At 42.4% G+C, this 22082-nt stretch overlaps 1 protein-coding gene across 1 annotated transcript in view; it reads right to left on the minus strand.

Annotated features, from left to right (window-relative positions):
• Positions 1-22082, minus strand: part of LOC111975523 (dual 3',5'-cyclic-AMP and -GMP phosphodiesterase 11A) — a 57764-nt gene continuing 35682 nt past the window's right edge. The window contains exons 13-20 of the mRNA XM_024003835.2: positions 21669-21778; positions 18839-18929; positions 17270-17370; positions 16888-16965; positions 16727-16790; positions 16503-16577; positions 7935-8018; positions 1-2477 (exon numbers count right to left, since the gene is read on the minus strand). Of these exons, the coding sequence (XP_023859603.1) occupies positions 2265-2477; positions 7935-8018; positions 16503-16577; positions 16727-16790; positions 16888-16965; positions 17270-17370; positions 18839-18929; positions 21669-21778 (816 nt within the window). The 3' untranslated portion in view covers positions 1-2264. The remainder of the gene's footprint in view (positions 2478-7934; positions 8019-16502; positions 16578-16726; positions 16791-16887; positions 16966-17269; positions 17371-18838; positions 18930-21668; positions 21779-22082) is intronic.

A 22082-nucleotide genomic window follows, 5' to 3' on the forward strand; every position in this document is an offset into this window, starting at 1 on the left:
TAGCAGCACATTTTTATTTCAACTTAACAAAAACATTGCACATTTTCCAGTAACATGCCTGTATAGGTCCATCAAGTTCACCTCGCTTAATGAGAAAAGAGTAGTAACCAATGATGTATATAAACCCTGAATTGCAATGCTATGTATTGGCAAATGAGAGGCTTGAAGCCGCAGGTCGGCCATATTGGCACTCCCCAGTGGGAGCAGTCCTCCGTAGGAATGAATGGAATTCTACAGTATTTCAATTAAAATGTTTCAAGGACAAAATTACATGTATTTGAATATTTGTTTTGTCCTTAGAAATGATACTTTAAGGAAAATGTTGTTATATGTTTTATTTAAAATGTGTACGTTTAGCTGACATAATATACTTTAAAAGTATGCATTAAGGTGTCTGTAATAGAATAAACTTGGCTAAATCAAAGGTAAACATTAATAAATGCATTTCCATACAATCCAAAATATTTTTTACAACAGTGGGGGAGTGCCAAGATGGAGGTGATGTGGCTTCAAAACAGCGCCCCCTGTCAGTCTTCTAGTGTATATATAAACCATTGGTAGTAACAGAGGGAAAATATGAATAAATACAATAAGCTGTTTCCAAATGCTAAAGAAGACAGTACCAAGTAAAAATTGGCCACATTTGAAACCAAATGTAATAAAAATATTACAGCAATGTTAATACTTCACCAAACATGATGCAATTGTATAATCCATGCAATTAAATTAAATAGTCATATGCATATTAATAATAAAGTTCAAAATACGAGGTATTTGTTGGCTCARGTTTTTGTTTGCTACATCTATAGCAGTTGTTTGATTTCAATACTGTAGTCACACCTCATGCAATTCAATTTCCCATTGTCAATTTGTTTCAACCCAAATACAGTAGCACAAAGATCCATGCCACACAATGCGCACAGCTACATTTTAAAACTCCAATTAACAAAGCTACAACAATTCATACCCCAAATAAAACTTCAACATGGAACCTAATGCAGCTACAGCATGGACACGTTCTGTTCTAAAGGGATCCAAAAGTGTTCATAGTTTAGGACAATTGTACGTTTAGATTTTTGTGTGAATACCTAGTTCTGTTATGTACTGACATGGTATTCTGAGGTACACTAGTAAGGAATGAGCTGCCATTACACTATTTGTGTGACATTCCTGATGCACCTTTCCCTCAGCTGAAATAGCTTCAGCAGAATATATAGCCATTCTCTGTTGAATCAACCTGCATCTAAAGGCCATAGACTAAAAACAAGCACATCGTTGAAATTAGTAAACCAATGGGATGGGAGCCTAATTGTAAATTGGCAAATTATTCATAAAATGTGAAATGATCAGAACAATTTTGCAAAGGCACATTGTCTATGTGTGTGATTGATCCCTTTTCCAATCATGTGGCTTATAAAACAACTCTTCTGGGTCAGTAATACTTCTAATGTAACGTTACATATATTATATATATGTATTATATATACTCTCTAACTGAGATCAAGACAAAACTCAGAATGGTCAAATAAAATCTCTCAAACTATAGAAGAATCTCAGTGTGTGAAGACGCCATGCATTTTTCATAAGGAGTTTCAAACAAGGCACAAGGAGCGGAGTGGAGCGAACGATTTGCATTGCAAGCATAGCCACAGGACCTGCTGGTTCCCAACACCTTGACCCTCAACACTAGCTAACTCCAGGACTCCAAATCAGCCAAGCATCTAAATCAACAACTGCACTTGCATGTACCATCTCTTCAAATGTCATATGTACAAAAATAAATAAATAACCACCCTCCCCAAGAACAATATTCTAGCAACAGATATCGAAAGCAACGTAAGGGATGACATAATGACGGTACAGAAAAACAACAGTTAGGTCCTCTCTACTTACACTCCATGCACCTTGTAGTGAGGTTGCAGATTTCTCCTAAACCTGCCTTATCACTGGTTGCCATTCTGACACAGAGGTCTGAAGTTTCCTCACACTTGCAATGGTCAGAGGAATAACTAGCTGCGCTGCTCTGACTAACATGTCAGACACAGCTCTCTCTGTTTCCCACACAGGAAGTAGCTGTGGAAGGAGCAGGAAACACCTTGACCGTGGCGACAGTCTAAAGCCCATCTCTAGTGGCAAAAAGCAAGCAGAGCCCAAGAATCTCTGCACTGCACTGCACTGCACTGCACTGCCTATTCTGCAGGCTGCATTAAAGAGTAAAGAAGCTAAGAGGCGGAGGAAATATTGCCTGGAGAGGTCAGCAGGAGCTAGCTTGCTGGTTTGGGAGGGTCACCTGCACAGCAAGGTGTGTCGCCCAAAAAACAAGTTCTTGTTTCTGTGGTGTCACTGCTGCAATGGCTTGTGGGTTTGGACTCACTCTGGCTGCGTTGTCGCTCTTTGTTTAGCTCCTCCCACTTGGCCCTGTTAGCCTGGATCAAGTCAACCATTGGCTGGAGCTTAGGGTTTATTTTCACCAATGTCTGGAGAGAGGGAGAAGAGAGAGAGAGGGAGAAGAGAGAGAGAGAGACAGGGTGTTATAAAGTGAGATAAATGAAGACCATCTTTCACTCAGTACATTATTCATCATACAAAAAATATGCATCTGACTGCTAAGCTACCTGCCACCCCGATATGTACAGTAGGCTACAGTAGAGCACATTGCCATGCAGTACAGTTTAGTGCAGTAGAGTACAGTAGGGTACAGTACAGTAACATACAGAACATTACACTGTACTCTACTGAACTCTACTTGTTACTAAACGTAACTGTACTGTCCTCTACTGCAGTGGTTCCCAAACTTTTTATAGTCCCGTATCCCTTCAAACATTCAACCCCCTCTTGCACCAGGGTCAGCGCACTCTCAAATGTTGTTTTCTTGCCATCATTGTAAGCCTGCCACACACACACTATACAACACACTCATTCTTATGTTTAATAAATGTCTGTTTTTTTCACTACCCGTCTCGTGGGAAGTGACAAAGAGCTCTTATAGGACCAGGGCACAAATAATAATATAATAATAATRAATAATTTTGCTCTATTTAACCATCMTACATTTAAAACCTTATTTGTTAATTGACAATTGTGAATAACCACAGGTTAATGAGAAGAGTGTGCTTGAAAGGATGCACATAATTCTGCAATGTTGAGTTGTATTGGAGAGAGTCTCAGTCTTAAATCATTTTAATACAGTCTGTGCCTGTATTTAGTTTTCATGTTAGTGAGGGCCGAGAATCCACTCTCACATAGGTACATTGTTGCAAAGGGCATCAGTGTCTTAACAGCGCGATTTGCCAAGGCAAGAAACWCTGAGCACAGCCCTATCCAGAAATCTGGCAGTGGCTTCTGATTAAATTCAATTTTCACAGAACCGCTTGTTGCAATTTCGATGAGGCTCTCTTGTTCAGATATCGGTAAGTGGACTGGAGGCAGGGCATGAAAGGGATAACAAATCCAGTTGTTTGTGTCATTTGTTTGAGGAAAGTACCTGTGTAATTGCACACCCAGCTCACTCAGGCGCTTCGCTATATCACATTTGACATTGTCCGTAAGTTTGAGTTCATTTGCACATTAAAAATCATACAATGATGGAAAGACCTGTGTGTTGTCCTTGTTAATGCACACAGAAAAGAACTCCAACCTCTTAATCATAGCCTCAATTTTGTCCCGCACATTGAATATAGTTGCGGAGAGTCACTGTAATCCTAGATTCAGATCATTCAGGCGAGAAAAAACATCACCCAGATAGGCCAGTCGTGTGAAAAACTCTTCATCATGCAAGCGGTCAGACAAGTGAAAATGGTCAGTAAAGAAAACTTTAAGCTCGTCTCTCAATAAAAAAAAAAGTGTCAATACTTTACCCCTTGATAACCAGCGCACTTCTGTGTGTTGTAAAAGCGTTGCATGGTCGCTGCCAATATCATTGCATAGTGCAGAAAATACATGGGAGTTCAGGGGCCTTGCTTTAACAAAGTTAACCATTTTCACTGTAGTGTCCAAAACGTTTTTCAAGCTGTCAGGCATTCCCTTGGCAGAAAGCGCCTCTCGGGGGATGCTGCAGTGTACCCAAGTGGTACACTGTCATGGCTTTTGCGCCATCAGTACAGATACCAACACATCTTGACCACCAAAGTCCGTTTGATGTCACAAAGCTGTCCAGTACTTTAAAAATATCCTCTCCTGTTGTCCTGGTTTCCAGTGGTTTGCAGAAGAGGATGTCTTCCTTAATTGACCCCCCATAAACGTAACGGACATATACCAGGAGCTGTGCCAGGCCCGCCATGTCTGTTGACTCTTCCAGCTGTAACGGATAGAATTCACTGGCTTGTATGCGAAGCAGTAATTGTTTCACAACATCTCCTGGCGTGTCACTAATGTCACTGATGTCACTGATGTCACTGATGCGTTGTGAAGCAGTGTTGTTTGAGGAAGTTTTTGTTGGCCTTTTCCCCCGTCATTGTCCCAGCCATATCCACGGCAGCAGGAAGAATGAAGTCCTCCACAATAGTATGGGGCTTGRCTGTCCTAGCCTCTCGGTAGCTCACCATATAAGACGCTTCGAGCCCCTTCTTATTAATGGTATCTGTTACTACTCGAAAGTCGTCTTTCTTCTCGCTCAAAAAACTTTTGTGGCTTATTTTTCAAATTGTCATGTTTTGTTTCTAAATGTCTGCACAAGAGTGAAGGTTTCCCGCGATAGAGTAACGGTTAATGTGATTGGATGTTAATTATTTGACTAGGCTACCTGTATTTGACATTGTGTTGTTATTTCGCTYAACACTAGATGGGTGAATTTTTGGGGGGGCAGTGAAACGAGGCTACTCAGGCGGGGAAAAAACCTCACCCAAATGTATAGCCCTGTTGGAAAATATAAATGTAGTTTGAAAATGTGAAGAATTTTTATTTGGCGTACCCCCGACGGTATTACGCATACCCCAGTTTGGGAATACATGCTCTACTGTACTGTGCTGTCAAAACTTGAACCATATCTCTTTCATTACTTGTTACTTTTATTTCTTATTCTTATTTTCTATATACATTTTTTAACCGCATTGTTGGTTAGGGGCTCGTAAGTTAGCATTTCACCGCATGTGACTAATAACATTTGATTTGATTTGATCTGAACCAATCACAGACGTCTTTTTTGGGGCCAAATCAAGAACGGTCCGGGAACAAATCTCAACCAATCATAGACGTCTATGTTTAGGCTGAATCAAGTCCGGTCTAGACCGGACATCTGTGGACGGACCAAATTTCAACATCTTTTCAACGTCCATGGATGTCAGCGTTGGACGGTGCACACTGGGTTAATATGAAGAAAAAATGACTTACTGGACTGTAATTAGTTACTAGTGTCATTCTTGCTGTGGAATTATAAACGACAATTCAGTCAGTGTGACACATTGCCTTTCATACAGCCTTGAATGAATTACCTCAGAGACGTGGGGGGGTTCTCTTTTCTTCACACTGCATTTAGGCTCCTTTAAATATAATCTAAATCACTTGGCTTTCCATTGCACACTAATTAACCCATGTTTCATATGAAAACACAAACACTTTCCACAACAGACACAAAACACAAAGCCGCCATTTAGGAAGAGATACRGTACACATTGCCACGACAACAGGGGATCATTTAATTCATGCTATCAATTCAATTCACATAACTTTTATATCTGGATAGGGAACTTTATATGTGGTGATGGGCTGGGGCATGCAAGACACATAGCAACTTAGGACACAATATACAGTATAAATATATATGAGTGGAATAACTCACAATGTTATAAAACGCTACAAGAATTGTCTATGAGTATGTGCTCAGTATCTCATCATCCCCGCCAGTGTGCAGTTATGGCTGGCCCATGGAGCATCTCCATACATGTTTTATGAGTCAAATCAGTACAATCTCATGCCAGAAAATGATCTACGGTACTGCCTGAAACTGTCAAACCTGAAACTGTCAAACCTGTTACAACAGCTAGGGGGATTTGAAAAGCATGTGTATTCAGAGGGTGTACTCACAAACTCACACAACAATTGCAACAATTGCGGTGGTACACTGAAGTTATGCTTTCTAATTGGGTGCAGTTCAGAAGTCAAGACTACATTTACATGATCAAAAGATTCCACATGGCCTCTCATTCATATGCTATGCATAATCATTTCCAGAGAGGGCTTTTAGTTTGCACTTCTAACTAGAACCTAGTGACCGTATGTCCACAACATTCCATAGTGAACATTAAATGTTCCAAATGGTGTTTCCACTGCGAACTTTGGAGAGCTCCAAGCACATTGATTCATACAGTTTTACCATTACCAGACCACTAGGGTACGTCCCAAATGGTACCTTATTCCCTATACAGTGCACTACTTTTTGGCCAAAGTCATATGGAATAGGGTGCCATTTGGGACTCAGCCGTACACTACACAGGACCAGCTCCCTGCTAGTCGCCATGGCAGGTTGTTGTTAGAGCACTCAGTCTCCACATCCACAGATGGTGAGGGTTCAGTAAAGACTGACTCCTGTTAGGGAGTTGCCATTGCACCCTGTGTGTGGTGCTGTAATAGCGCCACGTTCCTTGGATGGACAAACCCACTCTGTGATCAACTTAATCTCTCTGAGTTTGACTAGTACAGCTGGAGAATAGAGGAGGATTCCAACTAGGATCCTGCCAATGTCTCTCTTCTCTTTCCTCCTTCATTCTAAAAACCTTGTTCCAGCATCAGTATTCCAGTGCAGTAGACGGAACGAGTGGGGATAAAGACGGAGAGCCATGGTTATCTGGTAGGCTTTGAAGATGGGAGGTTACATAACGCAGGATTAATATTCCACACAGTAGCACGAGGAGAAGGAGATCAGTGAGATGCTCTTCCTCCCACAGACACAAACCCCTGGCGCCTCTGAACTTCCTCCTGCTCCCCTCTCTCTCTCTCCTCTAATTGGTGGCGGTATGGTCGTGAGCTGTATATCTGCATTCTCTAAACATGAGCATTTGCAGGCCACTGTGTGAGTCTGCATCTAAAGACACACAGAAAGCAAATCCCTTTGTTCTAATAATGTAGAGTTTTCAAAGCTATAGGGGAAAAAATGGCAGTCTACCATCACTTTTAATACAAGTTGCTCCTGAATTAATCCAACGTTTGAAAGCACATTTGTCCTAATATTACAATATAGCAGGCCTACGTTTGTCAATCAAAATATATGTGTATGTGAAAACATATTTACCGTTTTTTAATCTGGCAGCGTTGATCTGGCAAAAATCATGTCTGCAACTATCTGCATACTGTATGGCATTCCCTGTATTTCTCACTTGTTTGCTCTGTGCTCTCGGCCTCTAACTCTCTTTGTCTTTATCAGTGGCCTTGATCTTCCCTGGAAGTCAGTCATCCAGTCTTCCTCGGTCTCCCACACACCCTCACTGCCGCAGACGTCATGACCTGGCTCATCCGCACCCACCCACCCACGCACGCATGCACACAATGAGAGCACAGAGCTGACTCTCCCTATTCATTCCCTCTTTCAGTGCTGTGCAGTTGAGGCACACTATATCTGCATTAAAGGGAGTTAAGCATGTAATATACTGGATCATCATCACTAACGTCAATGCTTCCCTCATTCATTTGTTTGCTTGGCATTCTCAAGATCCGGAAACGAGGTCTCATTCTAGTGCAGTATTCTCAAATAGATAGTACACGTCCTTGGAGTTATTTCAGAGATTAAAAAATACCTTATTTTTCTAAGAAATGTCTCTAAAAGGAAAGAATGTTTACTGCAGTGACATTTCCACTGCTGGCGTCATTAGGGACAATGGCAGGCGAAGGACGGCCTCCTCTGTAGAGGGGGCTATTCGGCTAGTGGTGCTTGGTGGTAGTGAGAGCAGTAGATTGAGTCCCTTAGGGTTTGGGGAGGCTGTGGAGGCATTGCGGAGGATTACCTCATAAAGCGGAGCACAGATCCCATCGATCCACTCCAGCTGCAGCCCCGGCAACTCGTCCTTCCGGTTTCGATCAAAAATGGCCTGGAACACAAACACACGCTTAAACCTCATGATTCCTGTACTGTCTGTTCCACTTCCTTCCTACACACACACTAGCCCTGGATCATGATTCTCAGTTCCATTACATTACACATAAGAGCCCAGATACTCGGTCTGAACATTAACACACACCGCTTGCGGTACGCTTTTGGAAGCACAAGGACTTTATCTTTCATATCAGCAAGAAATCATTTCCAAAAAAGAAAAGGTTAAATTGATACACCTTTATAGGGTTAGTGTTTCCAAACTGTCATATCTTCATGTTACAGCAAGTGTTTCCGGAAGAGAGATAGAAGATCGAGGGACCACCTGTGCTAACTAGCTATCTAGCATGCGCCAGTAAATGTATATTTTGCATTTGTGAATTTATTTTAATGTGATATAAAAGTAAAGGGCTTTATGTTTCTAGAACCGTATTGCAATTGAGAATCGATTCACGTTTCGACMTAGTTTTTGTCTGTTTAGGCTGCCAGAGCCAGTCTACCTTTGAGAGTAACATATATGGCTCTATTTCTGGTGTTAAGGCAGCGCTAGTGTCAAACGCACGTTAGTTAGCAATTTCGTCATGTAAAAACTGTCGCACTGGCATTTTCCAGCCCTAACGCCAGGTTCGGCAATTTATCTGTCTAACATCATCTAACTCAGATGGGAGGGGTGGATATATTTAAGGTGTGTCCTTAAAAACATGATCCAAAGTGCTAATTTCAGGCAGCGCTGGTCGGGATGTTTAAGACCATCCAAAAGCTGGTTTTAGCGGTAACACAGTTGGTTATGGCATGAATTTTGACAGCGGAAATGCAGCTTATCCAGCCGTGACAAACAGCCCATATGCACATGGGACAATATGTGCTTTTAGTGCCTGTATACTGTATATTTTATTAAAAACCAAGCATACCCTCCCCTCCTCTTAATGAGAGGGGGAGGGTATGCTGGGGGGCTCCCGAGTGGCACAGTGGTCTAAGACACTGCATCTCAGTGCAAGAGGTGTCACTGCAGTATTCACTTTTTCTGTCCGTTCCCAAAAGCATTATTTGGCTTTCTGCCCGTTCCCAAAAGCATTATTTGGTGATTGGCTGTGTAGGCTATTTGGTATGTGTACAATTAAACCCTAAAGTTTAGGCTTATGCACTTAAATACTAGCACACAGCTCGGACCCCTGTGGTTCGAATCCAGGCTGTATCACATCCGATCGTGATTGGTAGTCCCAGTGGGCGGTGCACAATAGGCCCAGCGTCGTCCGGGTTTGGCCGGGGTAGGCCGTCATTGTAAATAAGAATTTGTTCTTAACTGACTTGACTAGTTTAAATTAAGGTTAAATKATTTTAAAAAATTAAGGCTGTTTTCTTTTTGTCCTGCCCAATTTAATCAAGTACGTAGACTAGTCTAGACCGTTGATATAGTGTTTAGCTCGTGAGACCGCTTGGAAATAAATCTTAATCACCAAAGTTTTATTAAAATATTAAGTTTGAGAGGAGCTGACATTCCCTTTTTATCTATGTATTGCAGGCAGACCTACATTATTTTAGCCATGCTTTGGACGTGTGTAAAACCCCCTCCATGATGTAGGCTACATGTGTCCATGCCCATCATGAAACGAGAGTTGAAACCCTCTGTGAATACCAGTGACCCTCCTATTTAGAAGTTATTTTCCTGTAACAATAGTTTGTTTTCCATTTCCTATTTTTTAAACCCAAGCCCTCCGTAGGATACCCTTACCCTAGGCCTACTACAGCGAAGGCTGGTTCAACAGCAATTCGTTGTGCCTTTTTTTATGCTAGCGATTTTAGAATGTATTTATTGTTGTTGAAGAAAAAAAAACGGATTGCTTGTTTTTCGTAGAATTGTATTAAAACCAAATTTATTACAAAGATTCACTGTCCTGGTTTTATGGTGAGAACGTCCATGGCACGCAACTTCTGGAGAAGTGTGAATGCGATCTGTAAGATGGTTCCAGTATGTCTATAAAACATTATATTTGGGAGCAGTATAACGGTTAGGGGACATTCTCCCTTTCTCTTTATATTGGATCTTTGTCCAGCTATTATGAAAAGTTTAGATGTGTGTAAAACCCTCCACAGTCTGTGTTGTTTTAATATTATATGGGCATGGGAAGCAATTATGGAGCCTGTAAGTGTACTTAGATATAGCCTATTTAAAACAAGTTGTTTTGTTAAGAATTTGATTCAAATCTCTTTTTAGGCCTTATCAATAATGAATTTAATCTTATTTATTGAAAACCTTTGGCATGTCCATAGAGGCCTAGCCTCTATATCAGTATATTTCTACATTGAAGCTATGCAATTTCTTAGAACAATGTGGACTCCAAACAGGTTCAAGTTAACATATTTAGAATAGATGGGATAGGTCTACATTTTGTTATTTTGTTTCTGTAAGCTGTTTAACAAACTATAACGGACTAACATTGGAATTGGAGTTGATTCCAAGGCAATACATAAAAGACTGTAAATATACACAACTTGAAGCAACAACTTATTTAGCCATGGAGCACATCCTGATTGGCCAGTGAGGGGCCAAGCCTCGACACACCCACAACTTCTTCATTCATCAAAACCCAGCCCTTTCGCGCCAACGCCAGTAACTGCGACAATAATTGTGGTTGTGAAAACAGCAAAAATATTTATGAGACACCCCGAACCTATAACGCTACCGCCAGCGATTAGATTGAACGTTGCGCTCGGTTTGTTCAAATAGAGCCCATAAGGTCCTCTTAAGGWGTAACGCTAGGCTCCTTAAGAGTACAACTTGGGCTACACAAAGACAGGCTCACACGTGGGGAAATAAGAGTATGAGAAAAAGGGGGAATGGCTCCTAGTCCTAGAACAAGAATGTACACTTCAGTACTGCAATAGAACTGTTGTAGAAATGAATGTATAAAATGCACCCTTTACCATTATGCCAAACAAGTTCATTCCAGTTCCTATTTCCCATTCTGCCTCAGTCTCCTCTCTTGCTGCATGAACTTCTGAGGCTCCAGAGAGAGAGAGAGGCTGCGCTTCACAGATAGTTACTGGGCTACGCTTGAATATCGAGTTGAATATTTAATTCACAACACCCACGCTCAGCGCTAAAGGGTTTGACACAGGCTGCAAAGCAACCTGAGGCTAGTGCATTAGCTAGCTACTTCAGAGGGGAACCAATGTGGCCGGGCGTGATTAGTCAACCGGCAGTAATTACAGACGGACGCTACTCTGCTCTCCTCCCTAAGAACCTGCAGCACTGTTTGGACTTCAAAGCTCCAAAATAAAACACCAGCYATTCTTCCATTTTAGTGCATTGGCTTTGAATACAGTACTTATACATGTAGAATATTCACTGAGTGTACAAAACATTAAGAACACCTGCTCTTTCCATGACATAGACTGACCAGGTGAATCCAGGTGAAATCTATGATCCGTTATTGATGTCACCTGTTAAATCCACTTCAATCAGTGTAGATGAAGGGTTTTTAAGCCTTGAGACAATTGAGACATGGATTGTGTATGTGTGCCATTCAGAGGGTGAATGGGCCAGACAAAATATTTAAGTGCCTTTGAACAGGGTATGGTAGTAGGTGCCAGGCGCAACGGTTCTGAGTGTGTCAAGAACTGCAACGCTGCTGGGTTTTTCACTGTCAACAGTTTCCTGTGTGTATCAAGAATGGTCCACCACCCAAAGGACATCCATCAAACTTGATACAACTGTGGAAAGCATTGGAGTCAACATTGAGGCTGTTCTGAGGGCAAAAAGGGATGCAACTCAATATTGGGAAGGTGGTCCTAATGTTTTGTACACTCAGTGTAGAACGATGAGTTACCTGATGTCAAGGCTGACCAAAGTAAGACACTGAATCTATATTTATCTAGGATTATCTTGCAGGATTTAAAAAAAATTATTCATAGAAGAGTTATGATACATTTTATGGCCCCTGTTGTATACAGGTTAGGACACGGCAGCCAATGGGATTAGAGGAAGGTGTCGTTGTCACTTCTTTCTGTAAACTATAGACAGGGGCAGAGGTTAAATTGATGTTGTAAGTGTTTGGTAACAGGCTTGTGCAAGAGCATTATTCTAGTACATACAGAGCCACCTGATTAAAAACCTAGTCCAAATACTGCTTAAGGTACTGTAGCGCAGGGATCATCAACTACATTATTTTTCTTGAGCGGATGGTCAGAGGGACGGAATATAATTACAAATAATTTTAGACCATAAGAAGCCCAAACAGATATAATATTTGATTAAAACATAATCATTTCAAACGTTGCTTACATTTGTATACGATCACATACAGTATATCTCTCTATTATGCGTGGGAATACTTTGGAACAGTATTCAAATCACTTGGAGCTGATTTGCTGGTGTTTTTTGACAGTCTTTTATGTCCAACAATTAAACAATTTTGCTCCGAAAACTTGGTGGGCCGCCAGTTAGGGAACCCTACTGTAGAGGGACACTTTGTGCGAGCTGACAACTCTCCTCTCTCACACAGTGTGATGCAAGCTCTATGTAACAAGTGAACCATGTCTGGACTATAAATCCTATGGCCAGGGGTGAGAGTAGATAGAATTTCTTTACCGGTGCAGAACCGGTAAAGACAAGCTTCTTGTCAAACCACATCGCATTTTGGAGCATAAGGCTATACCACCGGTTTTCAAGGCCATGCGTTCATTTTTCATGCCTCTGACATGCAGTAAAGATAAATAATGGTGTAAAAGCCTACAGTTTTCTTTATATATTTTTTTAATTATTGTGATAGCCCAAGCCCCCCTCCGCTTCTCCTTCACCCAAATCCAGACAGCTGATGTTCTGAAAGAGCTGCAAAATCTGGATCCCTACAAATCAGCTGGGCTAGACAATCTGGACCCTCTCTTCTAAAATTATGCGCCATTTGTCGCAACCCTATTACTAGTCTGTTCAACCTCTCTTTCGTATCGTCTGAGATTCCTAAAGATTGGAAAGTGGCCCGTGTGGTCATCCCCTCTTCAAAGGGGGAGACACTCTAGTAGACCAAAATGGTTACGACCTACAGTGGGGAGAACAGGTATTTGATACACTGCGATTTGCAGGTTTTCCTACTTACAAAGCATGTAGAGTCTGTAATTTTTATCATAGGTACACTTCAACTGTGAGAGACGGAATCAAAACAAAAATCCTGAAAATCACATTGTATGATTTTTAAGTAATTAATTTGCATTTTAATTGCATGACATAAGTATTTGTAACATCAGAAAAGCAGAACTAATATTTTGGTACAGAAACCTTTGTTTGCAATTACAGAGATCATAACGTTTCCTGTAGTTCTTGACCAGGTTTGCACACACTGCAGCAGGGATTTTGGCCACTCTCCTCATACAGACCTTCTCCAGATCTTAGTTTCGGGGCTGTCGCTGGGCAATACGGACTTTCAGCTCCCTCCAAAGATTTTCTATTGGGTTCAGGTCTGGAGACTGGCTAGGCACTCCAGGACCTTGAGATGCTTCTTACGAGCCACTCCTTAGTTGCCTGGTGTGTGTGTTTCGGGTCGTTGTCATGCTGGAACAGACCCCAGCCACGACCCATCTACAATGCTTTACTGAGGGAAGGAGGTTGTTGGCCAAGATCTCGTCGATACATTGCCCCATCCCGCCCCTCAATACGGTGCAGTCGTCCTGTCCCTTTGCAGAAAGTATCCAAAGAATGATGTTTCCACCTCCATGCTTCACGGTTGGGATGGTGTTCTTGGGGTTTGTACTCATCCTTCTTTTTCCTCCAAACACGGCGAGTGGAGTTTAGACCAAAAAGCTCTATTTTTGTCTCATCAGATCACATGACCTTCCATTCCTCCTCTGGATCATCCAGATGGTGCATTGGCAAACTTCGACGGGCCTGGACATGCGCTGGCTTGAGCAGGGGACCTTGCGTGCGCTGCAGGATTTAATCATGACGGCGTAGTGTGTTACTAATGGTTTTCTTTTGAAGACTGTGGTCCCAGCTTCTTCAGGTCCATTGACCAGGTCCTGCCGTGTAGTTTGGCTGATCCCTCCCTTCCTCATGATCATTGATGCCCCACGAAGGTGAGATCTTGCATGGAGCCACCAGACCGAGGGTGATTGACCGTCATCTTGAACTTCTTCATTTTCTATAATTGCGCCACACGTTGTTGCCTTCTCACCAGGCTGCTTGCCTATTGTCTGTAGCCCATCCCAGCCTTGTGGCAGGTCTACAATTGTATCCCTGATGTCTTACACAGCTCTCTGGTCTTGGCTATTGTGGAGAGGTTGGAGTCTGTTTGATTGAATGTGTGGACAGGTGTCTTTTATACAGGTAACGAGTTCAAACAAGTGCAGTTAATACAGGTAATGAGTGGAGAACGGGGGCTTCTCTTAAAGAAAAACTAACAGGTCTGTGAGAGCCGGAATTCTTACTGGTTGTAGGTGATCAAATACTTATGTCATGCAATAAAATGCAAAAATTATTTTTACTTAAAAAAAATCATACAATGTGATTTCAGGATTTTTGTTTTAGATTCCGTCTCTCACAGTTGAAGTGTACCTATGATAAAAATTACAGACCTCTACATGCTTGTAAGTAGGAAAACCTGCAAATCGGCAGTGTATCAAATACTGTGTTCTCCCACTGTGATATCCATCCTGTCTGCCTTCTAAAGTCCTTTGAAGGCAAGTGAACAAACAGATCAACTGACATTTCCGAATCCACCGTACCTTCTCCGCCATGGCAATCTGGTTTCCGAGCTGGTAACGGGTGCACCTCAGCACGCTCAAGGTTCTAACGAATCATCAACCGCATCAATAAAAGACAGTATGTGCAGCCGTCTTCATCGACCTGCCAAGGCTTTCGACTCTGTCAATCACAGCATTCTTTAGGAAATTCAACAGCCTTGGCTTCTCTAATGACTGCCTCGCCTGGTTCACTAACTACTTCTGAGATGAGTTCAGTGTGTCAAATCTGAGGGCCTATTGTCCGGACCTCTGGCAGTCTTATGGGGATGCCACAGGTTCAATTCTCTGGCGGGACTCTTTTCTCTGTATATATCATGATGTGCTCTTTGCTGGGGTGATTCTTTGATCCACCTCTACGCAGACGACACATTCTGTATACATCTGGCCCTTTGGCTTTGGACATGTGTTAACAAACCTCCAAACGAGCTTCAACGCATACAACACTCTTCCGTGGCCTCCAACTGCTCTTAAATGCTAGTAAAACTAAATGCATGCTCTTCAACCGATCGCTGCCCGCACCCGCCCGCCGCCTGCACTGCTCGACTAGCATCACTACTCCGGACGGTTCTGACTTAGAATATGTGAACAACTATAAATACCTAGGTGTCTGGCTAGACTGTAAACTCTCCTTCCAGACTCATATTAAGCATCTCCAATCCAAAGTTAAATCTAGAATCGGCTTCCTATTTCGCAACAAAGCCTCCTTCACTCATGCTGCCAAACATACCCTCGTAAAACTGACTATCCTACCAATCCTTGACTTCGGCGATGTCATTTACAAAATAGCCTCCAACACTCTACTCAGCAAATTGGATGCAGTCTATCACAGTGCCATCCATTTCGTCACCAAAGTCCCATATACTACCCATCACTGCGACCTGTATGCTCTCGTTGGCTAGTCCTCGCTACATATTCGTTTTCAAACCCACTGGCTCCAGGTCATCTATAAGTCTTTGCTAGGTAAAGCTCCGCCTTATCTCAGCTCACTGGTCACCATAGCAACACCCACCCGTAGCACACGCTCCAGCAGGTATATTTCACTGGTCATCCCCAAAGCCAACACCTACTTTGGCCGCCTTTCCTTCCAGTTCTCTGCTGCCAATGACTAGAACGAATTGCAAAAATCCCTGAAGTTGGAAACTTATATCTCCCTCACTAACTTTAAGTGTCAGCTGTCAGAGCAGCTTACCGATCACTGCAGCTGTACACAGCCCATCTGTAAATAGCCCATCTGTAAATAGCRCATCCAACCAACTACCTACCTCATCCCCATATTTGTTTTTGTTTTTCTGCTCTTTTGCACACCAGTATTTCTACTTACACATCCTCATCTGCACATATATCACTCCAGTGTAAATTGCTAAATTGTAATTACTTTGCCACTATTGGCCTATTTATTGCCTTACCTCCTTACTTCATTTGCACACACTGCATACAGATTTTTCTATTGTGTTATTGACTGTACATTTGTTCATCCATATGTAACTCTGTGTTGTTGTTTTTGTCGCACTGCTTTGCTTTATCTTGGCCAGGTCGCAGTTGTAAATGAGAACTTGTTCTCAACTGGCCTACCTGGTTAAATAAAGGTGAAATAAAAAATGTTTTACCTGTACAGTGTACCCCCACTATTCATTTTGCTGGGACGCCGTACCGAACTGTACAGCCTTACTTTCACCACTGCCTATGTCATAGGCTTTATATAGCCCAAAAACAACAGTGAGATTTGCTCATATGATGATGAACTCACAGATGGGGTGAGCTTCAGTTCAGATCTCTCTCTGTCCCCCTGCTCAAAAAACTCACTGGTGACCAGTTCTGCCACCTAACAGGAGAACATCAGAACAACTATTAGCATGAGAGAATACAAGGATTTTTACAGGAATACAGTGAAATGCCAGGCCTGAGAGTATTCACAATATCCTAATATAAACTTTTCCGGTGTGCGTGAATGAAATAGCCTGTCCTTTTTACCTTGCGTGATATTTCCCAGGGTTTGGTGACGGCCCCCAAGTCACACGCTGTCATCAACATGGACCTGTGAAAGTTCAGTCAGACATTCGTAATCTCAGTTGAAACACACACAATGCCCTCAGAAAAACACCCAGTTTTCTACATCACAATGATGTACTTACCTACACATGTCTCTGTGGCCTTTCACGTTCCAGTTGTATTCGCCTTTGTTGACCAGCTCAAAAAATGTGTTCCTGTTCCTAAAAGAGAGGAAGGATGAATTCTAGGCCATTTTGATCATTCTAGTGTGAGTGATATACAATCCACAAGGAGGCAGTACAGACTAGAATATTTGTTATCTAACCAAGAGCTGTGAGCATGAGAATACAAACAATGCATTCTTACCTGTACGTCATGTTGGTATGTAAAAAAATGATGAACCCCGCTATAATATCGACAAAACAACTAAACTGACTGCACTACGCTTTATGCTTGCTGTATGAGACGATATCATCAAATATGTTTATATCAAATCCCATCTGCCGGATACAATAAAGTACATACTCAAAGTATAGAGTGAGGTCTGTGGCCAGGATGGACTGTTTCAAAAGCTGCATGAGGTCACCGTATTCTCTGGACGACAGGTTGGAGAAGATGTTGTGTCCCTGCACACACAGAAGAAGAGGCTCACAAAACATGAATCACTGTCTAATTCAGCCTGAGTGCCGGTCTGTTTGTGCTATTATGCTCCCTGTAACTCCCTGTCACTCTTGGCTCAACAATCACAGCATATACGTTGGCAAGAGCACAAACAGATCTGGTACCAGGATTTGTTTACTTCATCAACGTGAACACAATATTTTTTATGGATTTCTTTAACCCGGTACAGGTGAATAAATGACCTAAACAGTGTTTTGTGGCGAAATCTAGTCCAATCTGTACATGAGCAAAATAAAGGTGTCATGATCTGACTAGCAGCTCCAGCATGACTTTGTGGCTGTCAGCACATTCAGTCTGTGACTTGAGAGGGACTCCTCAAGTGTCACATCTTTATGTGTAGTGGTGATAAAGGGGATGGTGTGAGCGTGACACTCACTGTGTGTGTCTGTGTCCGTGTCCGTGTCCGTGTCCGTGTCCGTGTCCGTGTCCGTGTCCGTGTCCGTGTCCGTGTGTGTGTGTGTGTGTGTGTGTCTGGAGTCAAAGGCAAATCTGCCAGAGGCAGGAAGACGAACCATCAGGGATCAGAGGGAAAGCTCTTAAGAAGTAAGTGCCACTTCTCACTCTCTCTCCTTTTCATATCATTCCAACAGATCTCTCTTCATCATATATATATATAATATATCCCAGTCCCACTTAGAGTGCCCTTCACCAGGGGAATGCCCAAGAAGAGAGATATGGGGAAGGAGAGAGGGGCTTCTTGAACAGGGTGACCCCTGATTCTCTCTGTTCACGCTCGAGCTGAGACTGAGGTTTTCTCCAGCACTGCAAGACCAGCCTCGATTCTCAGTTCATTGGTTCCCATGAAATATTGAATACCTTAACGTCAGAGACATAGAGTTTTTTTTCTTCTTCACTCTATCTTAATGAGAGGAAAAGAGAGAGAGAGAGAGAAAGACTGATAGCGGAGAGAGTGGCGTTCGTTCGTCGAGACGTTCCGTTTTAATTAATGGTTCCTGCTGTTTGGTGGACTGAATCCGTGCGCTCGTTCTTTTCCCCTTCAATTAGACGCACTGCTCAATGATATGCTAATGACCATGGCAGTAATTCAGCCCCTGTGTCAACAGAAACCATTATGCTAGTCACAGCAAACATTTGTCAGCTTACTGTGTCGTCAGCGTCGTGATAACGAGTCTATTGGAGCCCTGCTGGCTAGCTCTTGTTTCAGCAGACACCATGAAAACACAGCTAATTACCACCTGTCTGTCTGACCACACAAAATCAGTCGCTTGCTTAAAACTTCTCTCTCAACCAATCATTGTTTTTGTAATGACATTGATTTTTTTGAGGTGGGGCGGGGAGTAGCGMGATGTTTGTCTATTCTGATCGCTTCTCGCGCTGAGAACGTGGCTTTTTGTAATCCTGCACAAAATGATGTTTGTAGTCTGTCAGTAGTGACAGAGTGATGTAGCTCACCTCACTCTGCAGGATCATTACGGCGTGGTTGAAGTGGTGATGCTCGAGAGTAGCTGATGTTCCATACAACAGAGACAAGGCTGAACCTGTCCTGAGAAAGTCAAAGAGAGAAAGACAAAGAGAGAAAGGGGGATACATAGCGAGAGAAAGAGTTAAACAGGCAAAGCACAACAAAAACACTGGAAGAGAGAGGATCCTCCATTGAGACCTCTCTAAGTCTCTTCACTAAATCACTCCACAGTCCACTGTCAACATGTTCTCACAGCTCAATATTGCAGCAAGTGAAGCTAATATCAGAGTCTGTGGAGGGAAAACCTTCAGTGTTCACCATCTGGAATCATTCTGGGCCAATGGGTCAAAATGACACATGGGCTCCTGATGGTGACTGCGGTGTGTGGGCAGATCCACTAGATTCAACAGTTGTTTTTCCTGCGGCTCTAATTGTGCTCTCCACCCCAGCCGCGTTTAAACTCTCTCTCCTCTCTCTCTCGCTCTCTCTCCCTCAAACAGACTCCTATGTACATCTTATGCAATTTGTTTCTCCACTCTAGTTGAGCTGGGCTGGATTATAACAGATTGTTGCAGGTGGGCTAGCAGAGCACAGAGTGTGTGTGTGTGTTAGTGATGGGTGGGTTGACTCATAGAGAGAAAACAATGCATAAAAGATCCATGAATGTATAATTATTGTGCAATTAATACTGATAGACTACATTGAGTTTTTTTCTTTCATTATTTTTATCTGGCGTTAGTGCGTAAGCCTAAGCTTTAAGGTCTAACTTGTACGCGAGCCAAATACACAACAATTACCAAATGCTTTTGGAAACTTGGGTAGAAAAGTTAACGCTGATCCACTGAGGCAAAAAGGTTGGAGATGAATTCAGTTTGAGAAAAGTTGTGAAATGGAGAGATGAAAATAAAGGGAGGGCCAGAACAGTAGCCTAATGTTTGAGAAAGATCTTATGTGTGATGATTGTGAGGCCCTGTACAAATTTGACAGTCACAAAACTGGGACTTCAAATATGGCACGTCAAGGGAACTGTACTGTCTATAACAGTGGAGGCTCCTCAGAGGAGGAAAGGGAGGACCATCCTCCTCAGTGAATTTCATAAACATTTTAATAGTGAAACGCTTAAAAAGTTAGATAATAACTATACAAAATATATTCACATCACCAAATAATTGATTAAAACACACTGTTCTGTAATGAAGATCTACAGTAGCCTCAACAGCACTCTGTAGGGTAGCACCACGGTGTAGCTGGAGGACAGCTAGCTTCTGTCCTCCTCTGGGTACATTGACTTCAATACAAAACCTATGAGGCTGATGGTTCTCACCCCCTTCCATAGACTTACACTGTAATTATGACAACTTCCAGGGGACGGTCTTCGACCTATCAGAGCTCTTGCAGCATGAACTGAGATGTTGTCCATCCAATCAAAGGATCAGAGAATTAATCTAGTACTGAAAGCATAAGCTACAGCTAGCTAGCACTGCAGTGCATAAAATGTGGAGAGAGATTTCTTTTTTTTCACTTTCACTTACTGAGCTATCAAATGCAGCTAGCTAGTTTAGCTTACTCAAATACCCGGCTCTAACAGACGGATGCTATGCTAGCTAGCTGGCTATGACTATCCAACACTGGAACTCTTCCGTCAAGGTAATTTATTGCCACTGGAGCCCACCGGTATAACTGCTCAACTGCATACTGGCTGTATACTGTACTGCATGATTGAAGAAGGTTTACTAACGTGTTAGTTCTACTAGCTATGTTGACAATGACGCTACTTTAGCTAATATGGTGACAACGATGTAGGCTGTGTGTAAAGTTTTTTTTGCCTGGTCACAGACAGCTGCGTTGTGCACTGAAGTRCACAAGCGAGGGGAAAAGGTGAGAGGAGGAGAGCGCATAGATGAGAGAAGGAATACAACGTTTGCGTGTGATCAGGGATGTATTCATTCCACCAATTCTGTTGAAAAACGTTTCCTAAACGGAAGCAAACGGAACGAAACGGGGATAAGCATACCTGACTTTGTCCAATATAAACTCTTGTTTGCAACTGTTGGACTAATGATTACACCCTAGATCAGCTCGATGCAGGCAAGAGTGTGCAACAGCACCGACCGACAATGGTCTACAACCTCTCACATAGCCTAACATAATATAAACTCCTGCTGAATTAAGCAATTTTTACATTAAAATTATACACCAAATGTACATTTTTACTAGGGAACAGGAGTGGAGAAATGTGATTTATTTCTTTCAGCATCTTGAGATAATGAATACGTGGTTAGGGACCATCTGTAAATGTGCCATCTTTATCAGCGTCATAAAAGCTGATAGTATTTCCACCACATAAAATATGCATCCAAGCCGAACTGAAATCGTATCAGAAACATGTTGGGCTGTTTTCACAGTTTGTAATTCCCTTAAAACAGGTCAAACTGATGTCATTTGGAAATGTAGTCTTCTTCTAGGGCAACAAGTAATGACAGAAGAGATGTATCTAATTATAGACAAGTTGACTACCAAATGTCAGAAATTCTAAGCAGAAATATAGGGCGATGTAAATTAATCTTTAAAAAAGAAATCCTACAGCCCCCGTAGCAAAATAATTCTGGCATCTCTGACTGAGCATTTTCTATTTTTGCGGGTTAGGGTTGGGTGCGGCCTCAGATTTTCACTTGATCATATATAGCTTGTCGGTTGCGGATAGATTATTAGCAATTACGGGCGGGGTGCGGGTGAATAAACAACTGACCCACGCATCACTAGAGTGCTTGTGCATGTGTGCCTGCAAGCGTGCGTGTGTCTACGGACAGGGTCACCCACTTGGCCTGGAAGGCGTTGTTGGTTCCTCTGTGGTCCAGGTCGTGACAGACACAGCCCACTATAAGAGCCAGGATCTCAATCTCCGTCAGGGTCTCTTGGAAGCCTGCCGTCTATAGGGACACAGCAGGGACAGGATGTCACCCAGGGGCCACACACACAAGTAAACATAAACCCACACACACACAAACATAAACTAAAACACACACAACATGTGTAAATTGGAGTTAGGTCGCTATGGGGTTAACAGTTAGTAGTAGTGTACTGTAGGTCTGAGTTATTTATTAAAACACAGCACTCCTGGGCTCTAAACGGCTTACACACAACTATTTAATCTCTCTCTTGGCACAATCAATTCAGATGGGACATGCATAATGCTGTGCTTGATTACATAAAAAAGATTGAGAAGGAGCGGAG

The sequence above is a fragment of the Salvelinus sp. IW2-2015 genome, linkage group LG2 (assembly GCF_002910315.2).
Source record: "Salvelinus sp. IW2-2015 linkage group LG2, ASM291031v2, whole genome shotgun sequence".
NCBI classification, from domain to species: Eukaryota; Metazoa; Chordata; class Actinopteri; order Salmoniformes; family Salmonidae; genus Salvelinus; species Salvelinus sp. IW2-2015.